At 49.4% G+C, this 22,183-nt stretch overlaps 1 protein-coding gene across 6 annotated transcripts in view; it reads left to right on the forward strand.

The window, feature by feature from the left end:
- RREB1 (ras responsive element binding protein 1) overlaps positions 1-22,183 on the forward strand; it is a 182,399-nt gene that overhangs the window by 154,521 nt on the left and 5,695 nt on the right. For 5 of the 6 annotated variants that reach the window (XM_027040247.2, XM_027040248.2, XM_027040244.2 and 2 more), the window contains 3 exons: positions 6,491-6,680; positions 7,618-10,531; positions 17,138-17,302. In XM_027040247.2, coding sequence (XP_026896048.2) covers positions 6,491-6,680; positions 7,618-10,531; positions 17,138-17,302 — 3,269 coding nt within the window. The remainder of the gene's footprint in view (positions 1-6,490; positions 6,681-7,617; positions 10,532-17,137; positions 17,303-22,183) is intronic. The other variant, XM_027040249.2, reaches the window with a different exon arrangement.

Consider the following 22,183-nt stretch of genomic DNA (forward strand, 5'->3'; position numbering starts at 1 on the left):
AAGACCCGTCCAAATGTTTCTGGGTGATGGTTTTCCACACTGGTTTTATTTAAGGTCTGCCAACAGGTGCCGAGCATAAGATGGGAGGCAGTGTTTTTCTGTGGGGTTTTATTTTCTTCCTTTTAACTAGCCTTACAATATGCTTCTGGTTTCAAAGCAGATTTTTTTTTCCTCTGCCACTTTCCCCCCGCTTGTTTGCAAGATGACATTCTGTATCTTTTCAGAAGTGAAATAGTAGTGCTTTGATTGAATCCCATGAAAACAGAGGTGTAAAATTGTGGATGTGGGCCTTGTTTAGGTCTTACTTAGAAGGCTCTTGGTGCACGTAAATGCTGGGGTGACATGTGCTTCTCTTCTGAGCTGTGGCCCTGGGAGCAGGAGTGGAGGCCCGGGGTCAGCGGTGGGGAGCAAGAGTTGGGGGAGGGGGGGAGCAGGAGTGGGGGCCGTGGGGGGGGGAGCAGGTGGCAACCAGGAAGGACATGCATTTCTCTTGTGAGTCTCAAGATGAAACAGAAGCAGTGGAGACAATGGTGGAGTTCTTGAGAATGAAGAGAGAGAACACATCCTTTGCAATTAAAATTCATTTTCCCTGCATTCTCATGTTAGCTACAGTGGCCAGGAAATGGGCTACTCCTGATGGTTCTTGTTCCTAGCAGTGTACGATAATGGTTAAATAGCACCTTGCAGGTTCCCAAGCATTTGGTTCTCCGTCACTGATAGTAGCTCTAAAAATGCCCATTTTACAGATGAGAAAACACAGGCCCAGAGAAGGATGGGGAAGAGCTCTCAAGGCTTGTGGCATCAGATGTCCTTAGACTCTCACTTAATTCTCACTATACAAAGAAGGTCATGAGGAGGCAGATTCCTATCTCAGGCCTGTTTGGGAAATTCTGCCCAGCTGGCAGCCAAAATGCAGATGAAATGAGTGGTCCAAGGTCACACGACCTCCGCTTCCCCTCCCCCACTGTCCCTGATCCCTGAGCCCATCCCATACCGCTCCCCAGGTACCTTCCACAGGGGAGGACACAGCATGTGGTCGGTGCTGGTTGTCAGCCATGTATTTATTGAGCACCTACTATGTGTGAAACTAACCTAGATGCCAGAGATGGGAGGGGTTTGAAAGTGAACCAGAGAATGAAGGAAGGGATAGACATGTGAAAGATAAGTGAGAAAATGGTATCCTTGAAAACTCACAGCTGTGATAGAAGTGCAGTAAATTCTAATTGCCACATTACGAGACACTCTACTCCCTTGTAGAAAACTGACTTCTGTTGCCCCTCACACTGAATTTTCTTTTTTTTTTATTTTTTTTTTTTAACGTTTATTTGTTATTGAGAGACAGAAAGTGAGGGGGGAGGGGGGGAGAGAGAGGGAGACACAGAATCCGAAGCAGTCTCCAGGCTCTGAGCTGTCAGCACAGAGCCCGACACAGGGCTCGAACTCACAGACTGAGAGATCATGACCTGAGCCGAAGTCGGTCGCTTAACCCACTAAGCCACTCAGGTGCCCCCACACTGAATTTTCATAGCAGGCATCACACTGATGCAGTAGACTCAGGGAGGGTATTCAGAAAGGTCTCTGGAGTAGAAGAAAAAATGATAGACCTTTTATCTAACCCTTTAAAAATGTTTTTTTTTGTATTTTGTGACTTACCTGACGTGTGCAAATACCTACACATAACACGCACGCACACACATTTGTGTGTTAAACAACAAACGGATAAGAGTACATACTCAAAAACTTTCTACTTACCAGGCGTCATACAGCTTACAAAGTTTGCAGCCCAGTTCTCAGGCTCACCTGCTCACCTTTTGCAGTCGACTTGCATGATACCAAGAGTCAGTATTATTTATACCCAGCCTGTTTATGTCAGTAATACTTGCGATCATTTCCTATAATCAATAGAATTTTGTATAAGCTTGTGAAATTTTTTTATAAGCATAATCTGTGTGAGGGGCGTGTGGGTGGCTCAGTCGGTTAAGTGTCCAACTTTGGCTCAGGTCTTGATCTCATGGTTCGTGACTTCGAGCCTCGCATCAAGCTCTCTGCTGTCAGCACAGAGCCAGCTTTGGATCCTCTATCCCCACCCCCCACCCCCCGCCCCTCCTCCATGTGCACACGATCTCTCTCTTTCTCTTTCAAAAATAAACACTAAAAAAAAAAAAAAAAAAGAATAATCTCTATGAAAGCTAAGTTGGGCTGTCTTGTTTGTGGTCCAGATTAGATAGATACTTTTTTTAATTGCTGTCAAATTTAGGGTAGGCGAGACATCTGTGAGCAGTTGAGAGAAATAATCATAAAAGCCTAAAAGGATCATAAATCCTAAAAGAATTCTGCTTTAGCTTGATATGCAAAAATCTAAGTTCTTGCTCTGCCTCAAAGAGTCTAAAACCGGGTATCAAAGATGTTGAATGGGGAGCATGATTTGCGCCCTAACAAACACATGGAACTTCTCTGGGTGCAGCTGGACTCAAACACAAGCCCTTGGAGAGTGAATGTGGGATCGGTTACTGCTCTTTATTGTCCCTGAAGATTGCAGCAAACACAGAATTAGCGAATGTTAAATATTGTTCCTAGAGGAAACACAGGGTACCATTTCCTACAAGCCTCTGTCTACATTTTCATCAGCTAATCAGTACAGAAACTTTTGTTTCTGTTTAAGGAAATCTGAATGAATACCACTGACTCCGGGCACCTGGGTGGCTCAGTCCATTAAGCATCCGACTTCAGCTCAGGTCACGATCTCACAGCTTGTGAGTTCAAGCCCCGCATCGGTCTCTGCACTGATAGGATAGCTCAGAGCCTGGAGCCTGCTTCAGATTCTGCATCTCCCTCTCTCTTTCCCTCCCCTGCTCTCTCTCTCTCTCTCTCTCTCTCTCTCTCTCTCTCTCAAAAATAAACATTTAAAAAAAATACCACTGACTCATTAACAGTGAACTCACAGCCAATAGCACTGTAATTCACGCCTGAACAAAGTTTGCCTGACACATCCATTTTTGCCACAAGGCACATCACTGCTTCTTGCACTTGTGTAGTATAGGTGGCATGTTAACTCTGTGCTGGGAGCCATTTTAAGCCATGAAATCACCAGCAAAAAGCACAGAAATGCTAGAAATATGGCTCTACATATACTGCAGAAGGACACTCATGTACAATGGGAGCTGAAGCAAGATGGCAGGGTAGCATTGCGTTCAGCCATAGCCAGGAATGCGCGGAGGGCAACTCCAGTTTTTCTCCTCTCTGTGCATGTCCTCAGATGCGCTGCGAGTATTCATTTGGGGTTTTCAGATACATTTTAACAAGTAAGCAAATCCACAAATACGGAACCCACCAATAACGAGGGCCAACTGTCTATGTTTTAGATTAGATAAAATAGTTAATGTATGCATGACTTTTTCTTTTTTTATGAGTGCCCCACCCAGCCTTTACTGGACTTTGATCAATGAGCCCCTCTCTGCAAGGTGCAGGGAAAGCTGAGCGAGGAACCAGAGCCAACTTTCAGGTGTAACTGAATGATCAATCACACACTCATTGCTTCCTACTAGTGCTGTTTGTCTCGCGGGGTTGTTGGACTGAATGAGTTTAGGTGTTTGTAGTCAGTGCTACAATTAATTTGGCAAGAGGGAGTGCAGACTTCAGGTGCAGAGTGCCTAGTGGGTGACAGCCCTTGGTGCCTACCCTAGACTTTCTCACCTCCTCTTGTTCTCACCTTCCAGGGAGGGCACAGACCAGCTTCTGTTTCCTGCAGCTTCCCAATCCACACCTGCTTACAGCCAAGACAGGACAGAGGGGAAGAGGGAGGGAGAGAGACAGTCAGCACCATCTCTGGTTCATAAGAGGCCAAGCCAGATGAGGCCACGGGCTCGACTGCCCAGCCCACCGAGTGTGGCTCACTCTGCCTGTGCATAAATCCCATACCATGGAGCCTTCCTGAGCCCTGGGCTCGGCGCCTCCACCTTTTTTTTCAGAAGCTCTGATTGTCCTGTAGGTTTGCTGGGGAAATGGGTTCCTTCCCTTCACCTGTGCTACAGTGAGACTCAGCATAAAGACCTCTCTTCTGGGGTTTATAAATTGAAATCCCCACACGCATCTACCACAGTGCTGTGGACATTTCTGAAGCTCAGAAAAAGAGGCCACAAGTCAGCCCGCTCTCATTAGCCGTTTGTAATTAGATGTTTCTCTCTTTTAAGTGTATCAGGAACATTTCAAACGTATGCACAAGTAGAGAGCACAGTGTCATGACCCTCTCACGCACCCTCCCCCCATTTTCAGGAATTACCAACTCACGGCCCATCAGCCCATCTTGTTTCGCCTCTTCCCCCATCCCAGATCATTTCAAAACAAATCCCAGGCATCACATTTCACATAACAGTATTTCATTACATTACCTCTAAAGGAAAGGGATGTTTAAAAAAAAAGACATAACCAAAATATTGTCACAACTTCAAAAAGTAACAGGGATTTCTTACTATCATATGTATCTGATCAGCGCTAAATTTCCTGAATTCAGGCATTTCTCTCGTCCCTTCAGGTCAGTACAGAGTGTTCAGCTGACTGCTGGCATGGGGATGGGTTGGGGACTACGAGGAGTGTGCAATTGAACTTGGGTCTGGGGGGACTGAAGTCCCCATGATAGAAGAGAAAAACGTTTCCAGAGCAACAGGAAAGGACAGAGCTGCCATGGGGCATCGAGGTCACGGCCCCTCCACACATGCAGCGTGGAACTTGAGCATGTTCTGGACAGAAGGAGAGCCTCGCCTGAGGAGCCACAGACACACCGCTTCCCTGCTTAACTTTCTCACAGCCTAGGACTTAGCACTCTGAGTGTTTTGGGCAGGGTTCCCTGTGGTTGGGGGGCCATCCCCCCGGAACGTGGGCTGCGTGCAAGGGATGGCCAGGGAGGGAGACGTAGCCGTACTGTGGGGGCCCTAGAGCGTCTCACGGTTGGTGACCTCAGCACCGTTCCCCCAGAAGGAGCTTTGTGTTTTGAGTGGCTCATGGGAACCCAGCATTCTAAATTTAATTGAATGATGACAGGAGTCTTGATGGTGAGACGCGGCCGAGGTAGCAGCGGAGATAGGAGAGGTGGACGCACAGCAGGACCTCGCTTGCTGGGGCCTGCCACCGCGCGATAAGGACAGCAGAGTCGCACATACTTGGCACTTCTTTCAGCGCGAAAGGACGGTGAACTCTGCTGCCTCGCGGGTCATTTCGTTATCTATTTCTAGAGAAGAATCTCAAAGCAAAAAAAAAAGTTTTCCATTAAGGTGCATGTAGTCCAGATGCAGACTCCAGCAGGTCGCCCTACCCCTCTGAGACCCAGGTTCTTTCTCTGTAAAGCATTCGTGGGACCTGCCTTAGGGGTTTCGTAAGTGGCAAAGGCATGTGTATGTGCACATACTTGGAAAGGTGCTAGGCACACAGCACTGTCCAACAGAACTTTCTGCGGTCATGGAAACATAGCAGCAGGTCAGGTCTGCACTGCACTGCCTAATGTCACTGAGGAAATTTTAATTCACTTAAACAGCCCCACATGGCTTGCATGGCTACCGTATTGAGTGCCAGTCTAGGGGATGTTGAGAACACCCCAATGATAGGATAGTTGTTAGGGTGGTTCTGAGTGAAGACCCAGAAGGTGACGCTGGTATGAAGAGTGGAGGAAGCATTATAAAATGTGTGTGTTTCACGTCTGTGTGGCCCAGGACATTGAAGGTGGAGGTCACCTCTGAAGTTGGGGGTGCTGATCTTTAGATGGACTGCATCTGTGGGGGTCTTTCAAGGAAAAGGAGACATCATAACAGGTGTGGGCGGGAGGGTGAAGGAGGCTCATATTTTGTCTTTGCTTCATACTGGCTGTGTGACCTTGGCCATGTCACTTAACGTTTTGAGCCTCCGTGTTTTTATCTGTAAGATGGAAGTCCGGATATCCACCTGCCTGCCACGGTCGTGGTGCCTGCTTACTGTGGGAGCTACAGTTATTTTTCAGATAACGATGGTAATATCAGAATTGAACACAGTCACTGGCTTGGACTACTAATTCAGTTGGAGAATTTGATTATCATTTCATCCCGATCAGAGACCAGGGATGCCATCGTGATTGCTCTCGGTTCGGTGTAAACTTATGCTATTTGGCTTGTAAACATTTACGATCACTAAAATCCACTGAGCCGAGGGAGGGAGAAAACCTTGGAAATGATCGCTTTATGCCACATAATTGAGGTAAGCAGAAGTAAGCACAGTGGCTTCAGGTTCCCAGCTGTCTTAATGGGCACACCTGTTCTGTTTACAAAGCTTGGATATCCAGAAGTTGATAAAATACTTTTTTAAAGGAAGCGTTTTTCTTGGTGTTAACCGTGAGCAGACTGGCTTCTCGAGATTATACCATTTTTATTTCAATTGAAATGAAGCAACAACAAATATAATAGGCTCCTGGATAAGTGGCAACTCTGATTGGGCCGCCTCCTCATATCCTATCCCTTTTTTCTCCCAGATGTGACATTTGCTGTGTCACCTTTCGAACACATCGAGGATTGCTACGCCACAACGCGCTTGTCCACAAACAGCTTCCCAGGGACGCAATGGGAAGGCCTTTCATACAGAACAACCCTTCCATTCCTGCTGGCTTCCATGACTTAGGATTCACTGACTTCTCCTGTAGGAAGTTTCCTCGAATTTCTCAGGTATTTTGGTCAGCCTGTGGAACCAGCAGCCACCTCCCTGGGCCGTGTGGTTGGACTACACCTCCTTACCCTGAGGTCTCCCTTCCGTAAAATGTTGTCCCTTGGGTTTTGTCCTTTTTGTAACAACGTTTTCTCTTGCAATTCAGCTTGACCCTTTCAGTCTCCATTGGGTTGTTGAGAAAGGATAGTTGGGTTTTAACCTTGTGTTGAATTTCTTACCACCTTGTGTAAGAGTCTAGCTCACCGATGCCTTTTGCCCATTCTTGGGCGTTTGGATTTAAAGTTGTGAAGTGCTCACCACCCCCACTCCCACCTCTATCTGAACTGAATTTGTTTTCTTAAATATTTCTTTAATATCCACATTACAGGTAAATATTTCCAGGGTGGTACTTTCTATTAAAAATGTTTTGGGTCATTATTAACCTGAACCATATTTGTTCCCTGCCTACTGAAAACTACTTTGAAACTTTTTTTTTTTTTTCAATTTTAAAAATTGAGATCGAGGATGTCAACAGTGAAACTCTTAAGGCACAGAAGCCTCGAGGGTAATGGGTTATTCCATATGTATACACCCACGTGTATACGCCCACGCGTATATACCCACATAACCCTCTCCGCAGATGGCACAGCCTCAGGCCCCTTCCCAGGCAGTGCCCGTCGTGTTATTATTACTTAACTGTATTTCATTGCTTCTCTGAGATACTCCAGGGATTGATGTCATTTGTCAAGCAATATGATGTTTAAGGTGCTTTGTGGTCTTCCTTATTCAGCCTAGGGACAGGAATTAGCAAGCAGGGGGAGGCCAACTCCTTAGATAGTACAGAGAGAGGCTGGGTACTGGGGCAGCTATATAACAGATACTTTCTGCATCTCGGGGTAGTGATTATTTTTAAATCCTCCTTATTCCCTTGCTTTTGCCAACCCGCCTTCCATGCAGGCCTGGTGTGAAACAAACCTACGAAGGTGCATCAGCGAACAGCACCGTTTTGTCTGCGACACATGTGACAAAGCATTCCCCATGCTCTCCTCGCTCACCCTGCACAAGCAGACCCACGTTGCCACGGACCAGGGACGGGACAGGCTGCAGGCCAAGACCCTGCCTGGTGACGCCCTGGACCAGAAGGTCTTCCTGGCCTTGCTGGGCCTGCAGCACACCAAAGACGTCAGGCCTGCCCCCACTGAGGAGCCCCTGCCGGATGACAACCAAGCAATACAGCTCCAGACACTCAGGTGTCAGCTACCTCAGGACCCCGGCTGCACCAACATGCTGAGTCTGTCTCCTTTCGAAGCTGCTTCCCTGGGCGGCTCTCTCACGGTCCTCCCGGCTACCAAGGAGAGCATGAAGCACCTGTCCCTGCAGCCCTTCCAGAAGGGCTTCATCATCCAGCCCGACAGTAGTATTGTGGTCAAGCCCATCTCCGGCGAGTCCGCCATCGAGCTGGCTGACATCCAGCAGATTCTGAAGATGGCGGCCTCCGCCCCCCCTCAGATCAGTCTTCCGCCTCTCTCCAAGGCCCCTGCTGCCCCTCTGCAGGCCATTTTCAAACATATGCCCCCTCTGAAGCCAAAGCCCCTGGTCACCCCACGGACGGTGGTGGCCACCTCCACACCACCCCCTCTCCTCAATGCCCAGCAGGCCTCCCCGGGCTGCATCAGCCCCAGCCTCCCCCCTCCGCCCCTGAAGCTCCTCAAAGCCCCCGTGGAGGCGGTCCCCAACGCCCACCTGCTGCAGTCCCAGGCCGGAGCCCAGCCAGACACGGCCACGCAGCTCTTCCTGCAGCAGCCGCGGATGGAGCTGCCCGGCCAGGCCGAGATGAAGACCCAGCTGGAGCAAGACAGCATCATCGAGGCCCTGCTGCCCCTGAGCATGGAGGCCAAGATCAAGCAGGAGATAACGGAGGGTGACCTCAAGGCCATCATGACGGGGCCGGGCAGCAAGAAGACGCCGGCCATGCGCAAGGTGCTCTACCCCTGCCGCTTCTGCAACCAGGTGTTCGCCTTCTCGGGGGTGCTGCGCGCCCACGTGCGCTCCCACCTGGGCATCTCACCATACCAGTGCAACATCTGCGACTACATCGCCGCCGACAAGGCCGCGCTCATCCGCCACCTGCGGACGCACAGCGGTGAACGGCCCTACATCTGCAAGATCTGCCACTACCCCTTCACCGTCAAGGCCAACTGCGAGCGGCACCTGCGCAAGAAGCACCTCAAGGCCACCCGCAAGGACATCGAGAAGAACATCGAGTACGTGACCAGCAGCGCCGCCGAGATGGTGGACGCCTTCTGCTCCCCGGACACGGTGTGCCGGCTGTGCGGCGAGGACCTGAAGCACTACCGCGCGCTGCGCGTTCACATGCGCACGCACTGCGGCCGCGGTCTGGGCGGCTGCCCCAAGGGCCGCAAGCCCTTCGAGTGCAAGGAGTGCAGCGCCGCCTTCTCCGCCAAGCGCAACTGCATCCACCACATCCTGAAGCAGCACCTGCACGTGCCCGAGCACGACATCGAGAGCTACGTCCTGGCGGCCGACGGCCTGAGCCCGGCCGAGGCACCCGTCGAGGCCTCGGGGAGGATCGAGGACAGTGGCGGGACCTTTGGCGAACGAAAACCGCTGGCCACCTTCCTGGAGCCCCAGAACGGCTTTCTCCACGGGGGCGCCTCCCAGCCTCTGCCTCCCCATGTCTCAGTCAAGTTGGAGCCTGCCAGCAACTTTGCAGTGGATTTCAACGAGCCCCTGGACTTTTCCCAGAAGGGCCTGGCCCTGGTCCAGGTGAAGCAGGAGAATGCTGCCTTTTTCCTGAGCCCCACCTCCTCAGCCCCCTATGACTGCTCCATGGAGCCCATCGACCTGTCCATCCCCAAGAACTTCAGGAAAGGAGACAAGGATACGGCTGCTCCTGCCGAAGTCAAGAAGCCTGAGCAGGAACCAGGGAGCGGTGAGCGGCCCTCTCCCGGTCCTCCACCGTGCCCTACCCTGCCAGTGACTTTGGGGCCCAGCGGGATCCTGGAAAAACCCGTGGCCCCTGCAGCTCCGGCCTCCGCAGCCACCACTCTGGAAGCGCATGCTCAGCCCCTGCAGGGCTCCGTTCAGCTTGCTGTCCCCATCTACTCCTCAGCTCTGGTCAGCAGCTCCCCCATCTTGGGCAATTCCACCCTCCTCAGCAGCCCGGCACTGTTGCGGCCGCTGCGCCCCAAGCCCCCTCTGCTCTTGCCAAAGCCCCCCGTGACGGAGGAGCTGCCCCCACTGGCTTCCATCGCCCAGATCATCTCATCTGTGTCCTCGGCCCCCACCTTGCTGAAAGCTAAGGTGACAGAGCCAGGACCTGCGAGCACTAGCAGCAATAGCGCGGCTCCTGACGGGTTAGGAAGTCCTGTCCCCAGAGCCGCCACCGCCCCCACCAACACCACCAGCCCAAAAGAATCCAGCGACCCGTCGCCTCCTGCCAACAGCCCAGAAGCAGCCTCCCCCACCGAGCAGGGGCCGGTGGGTTTGTCCAAGAAGAGGGGCCGGAAAAAGGGGGTGAGGAGCCGGCCCCGCTCCGGCAGCGGCGGGGTGGACCTGGACTCCAGTGGGGAGTTTGCCAGCATTGAAAAGATGCTGGCCACTACGGACACCAACAAGTTCAGTCCGTTTCTACAGAGCGCAGAGGACGACGCTCAGGATGAGGTGGCCGGAGCCCCCACCGACCACAATGGGCCCAGTGACGAGGAGCAGGGCAGCCCCCCTGAAGACAAGCTGCTGAGGGTGAAGCGGAATTCCTACGCCAACTGCCTGCAGAAGATCAACTGTCCCCACTGCCCCCGGGTCTTCCCCTGGGCCAGCTCCCTCCAGAGGCACATGCTCACACACACTGGTAAGAGGGCCCACCAGGCCCCGAGTGCTACTTCCCAGAAGGGAGGCTGTGGCCTGGCCGGCCCCAGGGATGGGGAGAACAGGAGGCAGGGTCAAAAGCGTGGGACCCTTTTCCCATGGCCCCATTTCTAGCTTCTCTTCAGCCTCAGTCTCTGAAGCAGGGGGCTTGCCTGGTGATGCCAACGGGTTTTCCCCCTGTGCCCTTGTAACCACAATGACCTATTCCTAGTGTCTCGGCCTTCGAGGAGCTGCTGGTGAAGGCAGTGTTGAATATCGGTGTTTGGGGGGTGAAAATGGTCCTGGGCCCATTGGATCATTCACTTGCATCTGCCTTGACCCTTCAGGAGGATGTAGCAAGATCACTTGGTTCCCCACAGGAGGCAGCTAGGGAGAAGTGGAACTCAGTATTGAGGTATTGGTGCTTTGGCAGGAGAAAGTCCGTCCCAGATTCCTCAACGTTTTAAGACTTTGAACATTCTGTGAAGTTGTTTTGACTCCATATATTCTTAAAGGGAATATTGCAGACTTCACATTGCCAAAAAGATATATCCCAAAGTGTTTTTCAAATGTTAGTTTCTATATGTTGACTTTTAAAAAGCTTATTTAAGAGGATACATTTTTTTTAAGTTTATTTATTTTGGGAGAGATAGAGACACTGTGAGTGGGGGAGGAGCAGAGATAGTCCCAAGCAGGCTCTGTGCTGCCAGCACAGAGCCGGACTTGGGTCTTGAACTCACGAAACCGCAAGATCATGTCGTGAGCCAAAACAAGAGTCAGCAGCTTAACTGACTTAACAGACGCCACCCAAGGGCCCCTGAAAGGATACATTTTAAGTAATTTTATACCAGGTACTTCTAATAGTCACATGACTATTCGCTCTTGTCTTAATCCTGATTTACTGAATATTTATACATGGTTTATGTCATCGAAGTAGAGGTAAATTGGGTGAGATCCTTAACTTTTTGGAGATTACCACCCAAATACTAATGGTGGGACCTAAAACCAAATAAAGAATTGCATAATACAGGATTGCCAGATAAAATACTGGGTGCTAGGTAAACATAAATTTCAGATAAAAAGCAGATAACTTTTAGCATAGGTTAAATATGCAACATTGGGGATAGACTAAAAACTGATTTGTCATTTATTGGAAATTCAATTTAACTGTTTTTGGTTGCTAGATCTGACAACCCCAGTCAGTTACAAGGCTTACGGTGGTGAGGGGAAGGTAGTGGGGAACTATGTGTGAGCCACGCTCTGTACTCAGGTGGGAAAGGCTTCATTCCAAAAGGTTGATTGTCACAGAAGCCTCAGAGACGCCCATGGCTGGCATGGCTAGTTATGAGGGAGGGGAGAGCAAGTCTCTCTGAGGCTGGTTGCCACATAGATGCATCCTTTCTCTCGGGTGAGGGACGGGGGCTCAAACCCGGGACTCCGGTGACAGCAAACCAGGAGTACCTGCCCACGGAGGACTCAAATATGTAACAGGAACCAGAACTTCTAGATTTCTCAAGTGTGTGCTGCCTTCTCAGGCTGCCATTTTCTTTTCCTTTGAGATCATTGAAGCCTGACAGAGTAACAGTTCTAAGACAGAAAAGAAGATGCATCTTGAACAGGAGGTGCCCCACGCAGAGGTCTCTTGCTACTCTTTTTGGGTGACACTTGTTTGTCACCTGCAGAGCCTTTGGAGAAGCGCGTGCTTTTGCTACCACTTTCCAGAAAGCAGGTGGCTGGATCTCACGATGCATGTCCATGCCACCTCCTCTACACTCCCCTGATGCCGTCCCCTCCGCCCTTCCCAGTGAACCACCAGTCTTCCTAATAGAACTGGAGCAGCTGGCATTTCCTTTCAAGAATTGTGCCCACATCTCACAGATGCCTCATCTGAGTTCCCACTTGTGAAAGCAGTCATTTCAGTTGTCTGGCTTTCGAATGCCAAAATGTTCTAGTTGGTGTAAAGTCTGGTAGCATCTGGAAGCAGCAAGGAAGATGGGAGGCTTGTTTATGATGGAGTAGGGTGGGGTAGACATAAATATAAACATGTTCTGCCACTTCTCCAGTTACTAGACCCTTGGCAGCTGTGTCTGTTGGAGCCCCATCCATGACCTCCTGTCGTACCACGTGACCATCCCATGTCCTTCTAGTGAGGGTTGCTGGCCTTAACTTGAGGGGAGCACTCGGGGTTGGTCGAGAAACATTCCAGAGCTAGTCCTCATGACCATCCCATGAGGGCGATGTTGTCCACATCTTGAAGCGAGGAAATGAAGGCTTAGAGAGGCTGAGTAACTTGCCTGTGGTCTTAGAGCTCGAGTTCAAAGCCAGGGTCAAGTTCCCTGCAGCTGCCCCACAATCGAGGTATGTGGCTGCTGGTTCTCTGTTGGCAGGTGTATAGGGCATGCCTGCTTCTGCCTTCATGACATATCCTGACATGTACCAGGGCAGAAGGCTGGCAAGGGGCTGGAGATAAGGTGAACAGAGATATGGACCAGGATCCTAGTAATCAGACTGAATGACTTCAGGATAGTACTAGCCACACACACAGACACTGTATAAAGCTGACACCCACTGGGCTCTGTTAATTTCCTTTGCTGTTTTACTTGCTTCAGCTTCCATTGACAGTCTCAGCATCACCTCTGTTAAATAATTTTATAGAGCACTTGGCTGTTGTGTCTGGTGTTGTGTTAGAACGTTTTCCATTCATCCGAGTGTCACAGCTGGACAGAGCCTGGGAAATCATCTGACCCACCCACTCTTCCCACAGACTGGTGTTTTCCTGGTAGACGCTCAGCTATTGAAGAATCCCCCAGCTGCCTGTGCCTTGGCTCCCTAGCTTTCTGTGACATGCTCCCTCCGGAAACTTGGGTATAAAACTGAGGCACATATGTATGAGCACAGAAACTAAACTCGGTTCTGAAATGGCCCTGTAAACAAAAGTGTTATACAGCAAAGAAGCCTTTTTTTTAAGTGTTGAAATCTAGCTTTGAGCAGTGTCTGGGTTTAGATCGCCTTTAAGCAAAACTACGTACGTATGTGTCTCAAGAGTCCACCTCCTCGTGACCTCTTGGCAAACACATAGAATGATCATAATGCCAGTAAGTTGTCTCCTAGATGGGCAGCATTAGGTAGACCAGATGTTTTGTGTCCAGTGGGGCTCGCTGTGGCTCAGGCAAGGGGCACAGGGCTCGGGTTCTAGGGATTGTGTCTCAGAAGGAAGCTGGCATCTGCCATCCTGTTTTATCTGCCCTGGTGAGCTCTCCATGCACAGCCGAGTTCCTTCCTTGCACTATTTTCCTAGCCTGTGTGCTGGTGAGCAGGGATGGTTCCTGATTCCTTGCCTTATCTGCCTGAAGAGTGTTGCCTCTTGGGGAGAGGACAGTCCACTGTCCCTTCCTTTTCCCCTTCATTTAGGCCACAGGCCGAGAAAGTACCAGAAAATGCAGCTGGCCCGTTTCTGCTCATCCCCGTCTTCCTGCCCTTTCAGTCCCTTTTCTCCCAAAATGAAGGAGTCAGGACCCTGGGATGACTGAAACTCCCTCCTCCCCCCACCAAGCTCTGACATTTTGGGATTCTCGCAGTTGATTCTAGCGCCTCTTCTTTGCCGACCTGAGGCCCTCCACCCTCACCTGTGCTACCAGCTGCTCACGGGCAACTGAGTTTGAAACCAGTAAGATGGGCAAAGCTCAGCGTGGAAAGTGCCTTGGACACCAGTGACGCTGGCTACTTTTCACTTTCTGAAAGTGGCGGCCTTGACCATTTTTGCCCAGCCAGCCTTCTGTCAAATACAGAAAGAAACTTTCCCCACGAGGATGGAGGGCAATGGAAAGAAGTCTGAGGGTATGAAGCTGAGTTCTCAAACTTACTCTCACTCTTCATTCTTCTGCTCCTGATGGCCCCAGCAGGCCAGATAGCATCACGTAGTACACGGTTTCCCCCTTTTCCTGACTGCTCTCTGAGAGTAGAGCATGACGCTGGCTAGCTGATGGTTTTTATGGCTCCTGCTGGAGGTGGAGGGAGGTGGTGAGTCTTTGGTGCAAAGATAACTTCTTGTGGTCACAGGTACATTTAGAAACACCTCTGCTAAAGCAGTAATTTGTGGCAGCTAACCAAGTAAGTGACATCATTTGATACTTTTCCGTGTAAATTACCCATCAACAAGTTTTGGGGAAACCTATCTGATGAAAAAATATTGGAAGTGTTCATGTTTTTCTCTGTCCATGCAATCAGAGAGAGCACACTACTATTTAAAAATGTAAGGCTTGCGTGTGTCAGTTATACAGCAGTAAAAATAAACGAGAGAGTGAATGAACAAATGAATGTAAGGCTTATGCAGAGAGAGATAAATCTTTAAAGATTCCTGTTGTCACTTTGAGACTCTTCATAACCCAATACAGTACTCCGAAATCTTTGGGCCGTTGTCTGAATTTAATGTATTAATCTTCATCATGGGGCATGAACCTGGCTGTCCAAACCCAGCTGTAAAAGTGAAGCATTTACCAGTGTGGAAAATGCCAGAGGAAATCTTGTCATGGGAAGAAGCAAGCAGCCGATTGTTTTATTTCGAATTGAGAATTATCTAGTTCATCCTCATAGCTTCTGACTTGTTTTGCTCTCCGCTAATTCTCTCTCTCACTGCCTGGCCTCAGAGAAGCCATGATGTCGCCTTTGATAATAAAACATTTCAAGTATTTTTCTTACTTAAAACAGTGACAGTTGTTAAAGTTGTTACTTAAAACTTTAACAGTTGTTAAAGATTCTATTCAGTTTTTAGTGAAAAGCAAGAATAACGTGAAGCTTGCACCATAAAAAAAAAAAAAACAAAAAACTAGTCTTCATGTAAAGGCGAGTTGTTTTTGTTTTTCATTTTTGTCATTTTTACGACTTAGCAGAAACACCCACTGGGCTATGTGGAGGGAAGCTTTCAAGGGGTCAGTGGGTTCTCCACTTTTTTATCCTATAGGTCCCATGTGAGTTCCTTAAAAGCACACATGTCAGATCTGTGCGTTTCTCCTTCCGTGGTCTTTGATTGTTCCAGGCATCTGCATTCTTAAAAAGCTGCACTAGTGATTCTGAAGCTGAATTTTGCAGCTCAGGAGGGAAGGGACGTCCCCTTTCTTGGATTGCTGCTGGTGCTAGAACTTGGCAGGGCAGCGATTCTGGCTGTGTGGGGTTGCACACCAGCATGCTCTGTGTGAACAGCTCCCCCTGGAGTTGTGTGGTGCGCAGTGCTAATTCCCCCGTCCCCTTGTGCTAAATAATCCCAGGCGCCAGGCCCATGCGTTCCGCTCACAGTGAGTGCCCAGGCCTGTCACCTGCACTAGTTTGGGCATCCGTTGATAGTAACCGGGAGGTTGAAGGGCCTCTATGATTGGTGTTTTGAGGGGGTTGTGCTGGTTAACTTTGCTGCCAGTTTTTGACATGTGCATTTGATTGTGGCAGTCCCAAGGTTACAAAGCAAACATGCCAGGCTGCAGCTCTGAAGTGGTGTTTGTTAGTACACAAAACCTGTTCTCTTGTAGAATCAGACACCAGGACCTTAGCAATTGTGGGGGAAAGCAGAAGAAGCCAGCGATAGAGTAAATGATTTACCACCACCTTCTCTCTCCTGAAGCTCACCTAATCCCTTCCCTTGTCCCCTTCCTGCTCGCCATCCTCCTTACCCTTGCTTTCTCCACACATCCATCCACACGCACCCAGGACACATTGCAGAAGAGCCTGGCCCACATGTTGAAGTATTGTGTTTACAGTACAAAAGGAATTGAAGTGGAAGGATAATACCAGCAAAGCAAATCAGGTTACTTCTGTCTCAGGAGTTACCCCAGTGTGGAGTGGGGGTGCAGAGGGCCCACTCAGCCACTTCTCTTCACAGGCAGCCAGGCAGGCCTGGAGCAGCTGATCTCCTAACACAGACTCAGTTATTTGTTGGTCACTGTGTACTCCAGCAGGGGGAACAAAGACCCTTTAATGCAAGGAACGGACCTCCTCTGCCTTGCCCGCTAGGACCACAGTGAGCTTGGGCAGAGGTCACTGTAGGACTGTCTCAGCCCCTTTCCCTGCCTCCAGTCTACTGTGGGCAGGCCACACCCAGCTAGACCAGGAAGCCAGGAGTGGCTCCCAAAGACACGTCCAGGGGCCCAAGATTCCAGTTTGACCCGCCAGCGTCTGTAGTATTTGCCATATCAGCCCTTACCAAGAGGCGGCTTCTCCTTGTGACAGACTCTAGGTGTTTCCTGGCTCTGCTCTAAAATCCCTTCACTCACTCACTCTTTCTGGTTGTTGTGTTTCTTAAGATTTTCGATTGTAATGCTGCTGTTTTACTTTAAACATCTTGGTTTCGTTGTTAACTTCTAGTATTTTGAAGACAAAACCTTCATTCCATTTCACTCAAGGGAAGATCCCATTTGAGTTGTTGATGTGGTATCAGTATTTTTTTAAGTGTGTGTGTGTGTGTGTGTGTGTGTGTGTGTGTGTGTGTGTTTTAAAGGAAGGGGTGGAGGGTGGGGGGCAGGGGGACAAATGCCAGTTACCCCAGAAGAATGAATGGAAAGCAACTTTTCTTTTTCGTTACAGTAGAAAGCCAGATAAATATATATTTTTTTTCCTGCTTCAGGTCAGAAACCCTTCCCTTGTCAAAAATGCGATGCCTTCTTTTCTACCAAATCTAACTGTGAACGCCACCAATTGCGCAAACACGGAGTTACCAACTGTTCCCTGAGAAGAAACGGGCTTATCCCCCAGTCAAAAGAGAGTGATGTTGGACCCCATGATAGCACAGGTAGTGCTTCCGGGTGACGGAGCGGAGGAGAGGGACAGAGGAGGGCAGCTCGGAGAGCCCCGCTGGCCAGCCTCGCACGCGTGTGGCAGGCTGCCTTCCTCATTTCTCTGTAGGACTCGGCAGTTGCCGTAGACGTGGGCCCTGCCGAGGACTGGGAAATGCAGCAGGATGGGGACTGGGGAAACACTGACCATGCCCCCAGATCGCTTTTCTGAGCCACTAGGGAAGATCTGTGCCCCTCACCCTCCGCCCTCCTCCACCAGCGGACACGTCTGTTCCTGCTGTCGGGTCCCTCTGGAAGTGGGGTGTGAGGTTGGGGGTACAGTTCTAGCTCTTGGTAGTATCCCGTCTAAAAGGGATATGAAACCTTACTGGCGCGGGGTGGTGTTTTCTCAAACCCCAGCCTCCGCCGCATCCTCCAGAGCAGAGCAAAGATGGGCTCACTCAGATGTCAGGGTGTTTCAGGAAGTAGTGATGCCCAGCCCTCAACGGGGAGGGGTGTGTGGGGTGGGGGTGTTTTTCTCTTCAATAACTCTCTTCCCAGTAAAAAAAAAAAAAACTTTTGTCTTGTTTGAAAAAGCACTCTGCATGTCCTTTCTTTAATCACATCTCTGCTTGACCTGAATCCGGGTATTATTCTCATGTGCTGATATGTGCTTCCTTCCTCCAGCCCCTACAGAGCAATTAACGGCTGCTCAGTGCGTCTCCTGCCACCTTTTTGTTTTTTTTCCCTTACAGCTTCTGTATTTACTCCTGTCCTCTATTTACTACATTCCATCATCTCCAAGTGCTGGGGTCCTGTGCCTCTCACCCCCCAAAACAAACAGATCAGAAAATTGGCTACTGCAGGTTACTTACCTACATGGCTAGTTGGCCATTGGTTAGTAACCAGCATGGATTTGATCCTGCAAATCCAGAAAGCTTGACATTTCCCCACTGCTCAAAGCCAAAGAGGGTCTCCCCAAGATGCATTTTTCCAGGGGGTATCACTGTGCCCTGTGTTTGTCTCCCTCAGATTTGGGTGGGGATGGGAGCTCTGTTGTCTGGAAGCCCCCTTTCCCCAGCCCACCTGTCCCTAAGTTACAGGGGGGAGAGGGGCACATCTGAATGGGTAGCATTTCCAGGAAGAGGAATCGATGTGGAACTTCTGCTTTTTCCCTGTACCTCCTCCAAGCCCTGAAGTGCCAGGCCCTTTGGTTAAGATCAAACCCTCTAAGGGTATAAAAATATAAGCCAGCTTGCTGGCTCCTCCCTCCAGCTTCCATTTCTACATCACTTGCCAGGATATTGGGGTAAAGAAAGATACAGACACCCATGGAACCTTGCCATAACTTGGATCCCTATGAGCCAGATTTCCGCTGTTCAGCCCCCAGGAAACCCACAGCGACGCTTGCGGAATTTGCTGCGGGTGATCACTCTTAATGTTTAACAGCCGGCCACTGTGTCACCTGGTAGCCCCTGAACATTTTCTCAAAGCCTGGTTTAGGAAAGCAGCCATGTGATTCCACCCACAGTTGTTCCAGAAGAGGGGCAGGAGTGGATCATCGAGGAGGTCAAGGGGAGCCCTCGGTTTCTCAAAGTTGCCAGATGCACATTTTGCATTCAGCTTCTTGATCCTCTGGAGGAACACAGAACCCAGATCTCCTGACCTCTGGACAGCTATAGGAGCCTGCAGACACAAAGCTAATTCAAATGCACGTCTTAGCTTTGATTCAGTGCCAGATTTTACGTTGTGGGTGTAGTTTTTAAATTTGCAGTTGTGAGTTCTGTTTTTCCACATCCCATCAGAGCCCCGCCTCCAGCCCATCCTGGAAGTTGTGTAGGGTTTCTTTAAGGGACAAAGCCTCTGGAAAAAGAAAATTCACTGAAAGCTGTAATGTGAAACCAGAGAAAATAAATGTTTGGTTTAATTGTGGTCACAATCCATACATAGTAAGAAAGAGGCAAGGACAGAGGGGTCAGGGAGGTGGAGTTGAGTGATTTCAAGGAAAGTTTCAAACCCAGGTGAGCACGGTGGGGGTATGGGGTGCTTTTGGGGCTCCCTCCCGTGAAGTTAAAAGTGAGGCTTTGGAGAAAGACCATTAAAAAAAACAAAAAACATAACCAAAAAAAAGGCAGGAAATGACCAAGGAAGTTCTTGAGAGGTTTTCTAGGTTTATATGCCTAGGTTAAAGTCCCTAAATTTGTTTTATAACGTAAGTCTGACATTTTCAATCACATAAGTTCTTTCAGGAACATATACCCTAGATTCCACCCCCCCCCCAAAAAGGAATGTTAACAATGCTACCAAGGGGCAGTTCTGGCTTAAGGGGCACATCGATCAGTAAACCGAAGCTCTTTACTCACTTTCTCATGGCAGAGAGGTTCCCTAGCCCACTTTGCCTTTGGGGATATTCGTGGTTCTTTTTTGGGTGATGCCTGTGGGAGCCTTCATACTTGTGGGCACATGCATGTCACTTTGTAAATCAGTGTAGAAACATGGAAGGTTTTACACTGTTCTTAACAGTGGCCGCCCTAAGCAGTCCGGGAGTCCGCGTGCCAGCGCACACTGCACCACAGGAAGTGCTTCTGGGCAGGTGAAATACAGACAGCAGCTTCCTCAACAGCTGTGCCCCTGCCCAGTCAGATTGGGTATTTAGGCTGGTAGTTGGTCACATCAGCTGAGTAGCATAGAATTTCTAGGAAGCAATAGATATTTCATTGTGGCACTGACATGAAAGTCTCCACTTTCCCTGTAGCAGGAGCTGTGGGTTTGTTATCTACTGGTGCACACAGGATTCCTGCTTCTGCTAGCAATTTTCTTAGATTTAGCATCATGAATGAGGGACTGGGAGAGACAAGAGAACAGAGTAACACTGCTTATAAAAGCCACTGGTTGTACTAGCTCCATTTGAAAGTGTAGGCAGTTGACGAAGGTGGGGATCAAAATAGGACCTGGCAGGCATTAGAAGCTGGATATCCATGAAATGAGAAGAAGCTAAGTCTACTGTTGCCAGGAATCACTAATAAAAATCAGTTGGAGTTGCTAGAACTTCAAGGGTACCGGACTGCCCTGTTAAAACACTCCCCCTAGTGGAAGTTTGGTAGAGCACAGTCAAGCCCCCTTTTGTTCACTAGATACAGGATGAGCTAAGGAAGGAAGGGGGGGGGGGTGATGAGAACAATCTGATATTAGCATATTTACTTGGGTTTCGTTTCAGAAGTCGTCATGATTTTTTTTTCAAGATCATCTTAAATATGATCTGCAGTGAAACTTGAAAATAACCCATGTTCTTTGGTGAAAAAAAATAATAAGTAAAACTGCCTAGAACATACTGGGACAAATAGGAAGTAACCAGAGATTAAGCTTTTTTTTAAGAAACTGAGCATTCTATGCTTTTTTTTTTTTTTTTTTTGGTAGAGCTTATACCAAAATCCATTTAATAGATGCTCCCCATTGGAATGATTCCCAAAAATGGGCATACAGTTTTAGTTAAGAATAAGACCTAAGACATTGGTGTGTATATCTCAGGAGTCTTCTTTAAATTTTTGGATAATTTTTTTTAACTTTTGGATAATTTATAAAAATCACTTATTGACAGAAATCTTATATCCACACCACACATATGTGTTTCCTTCTGAAGCCTCTTGAGATAAACAGTGGCTGCCAAAAGGTGCAGTCAGAACAAAACCAATGAAATTATGTAAGTGGGAGTGCCGTGTAGATGGTTGTACATAAGCCAAAAGCCCCAGGCAGGAGTGACCACAGCAAGGGTAGGACTAGCTCCTTCACCCCCAGCCCCAGGACTGCCTTGATGGCAAATCGAGTGGGTGACTCAGTGATGGACATGGGTGGACATGGTGATATGTCTGGTCACCTCAAGTGAGGGTCCAGGTTAGGTGCCTGAATCTGCTGGCTCAGGCACTGTGATCAGAGATCGGCATCATGAGGCAGGTGCATCTGACCTAGGAGCCAGGAAACAAGGGCTCTGTCACCCTAATTGAGGAATTTCCGAATCCCTGCCCTAAGAAATTGGATCTAGAATTAAATAGTAGGTCTCAGCAGACAGCCTCGAGGTCATAGCACATAAAGCAGTCATTAAGTCCGTATTCAACCTGAAAGAAGAGAAGATGGTGCTTGTGAGAAATACTGTGGTCTGTTCTGTGTCATTGGTGCTGCCCCAGTGCCATCCCTTACGAAGGTCATTAGAAACCAGTAGACTTGCCACGTCTCGCTTTCCTATGGAGGGTGGATAGGCGGGAACAAATGAAGAGATAGGAAGTGTTTCCACTCACTGCGTGGGGTCCTCACAGCAGCCAGGGAGGCCTCCAGGTGTGCATGCATCTCCTGCCTTGGAACTCTACCCGGGAGTTAGCCTTCGAATGGGAGCGCGTGTGCCATGGCACAGAATACATGCTTTGGGCCATTTTCTGTGAGTCGCTCAGCAGGTACTATGTTCGGGCAGTGGTCCTATATATGTTGCATGTTTGTATAATCTCTTTGCACTGGAAAAATAACTTACAGCTCCGCTTCCTCAACCTCCCTAGTGCTGCGAGTCTCTGGAATGCACCAACTCTCCTCTCTCGCGGATCCTTCTGTCTGTGCTGCCCTGAGTTGCTCACACCTTCTGGGGGCCTGAGCATCCCTGTGTGTGGCCGTGAAGGGTGCCTGGCACCGCTAGGGGGCAGTGGAAGGGGAGGGCCGGAGCTCCGAGAGCAGCCTGCCCTGTGACCCCAACCCGTGTGTTTCGTCAATTAACCCCAGGTTCGCCGCGGCCTTTGGGGATATGAGTGGTAACAAGGAGTGGGGGTAGAGGTATCCTCGCTGGGCTTGGTATACGGGCCTGGGGGTGGTGGGTTCAGCCGAGAGTCACAATGGGACCCTTGGAAGGAGCGTGTTGG

This window comes from Acinonyx jubatus, chromosome B2, assembly GCF_027475565.1.
Source record: "Acinonyx jubatus isolate Ajub_Pintada_27869175 chromosome B2, VMU_Ajub_asm_v1.0, whole genome shotgun sequence".
Lineage (NCBI taxonomy): Eukaryota > Metazoa > Chordata > Mammalia > Carnivora > Felidae > Acinonyx > Acinonyx jubatus.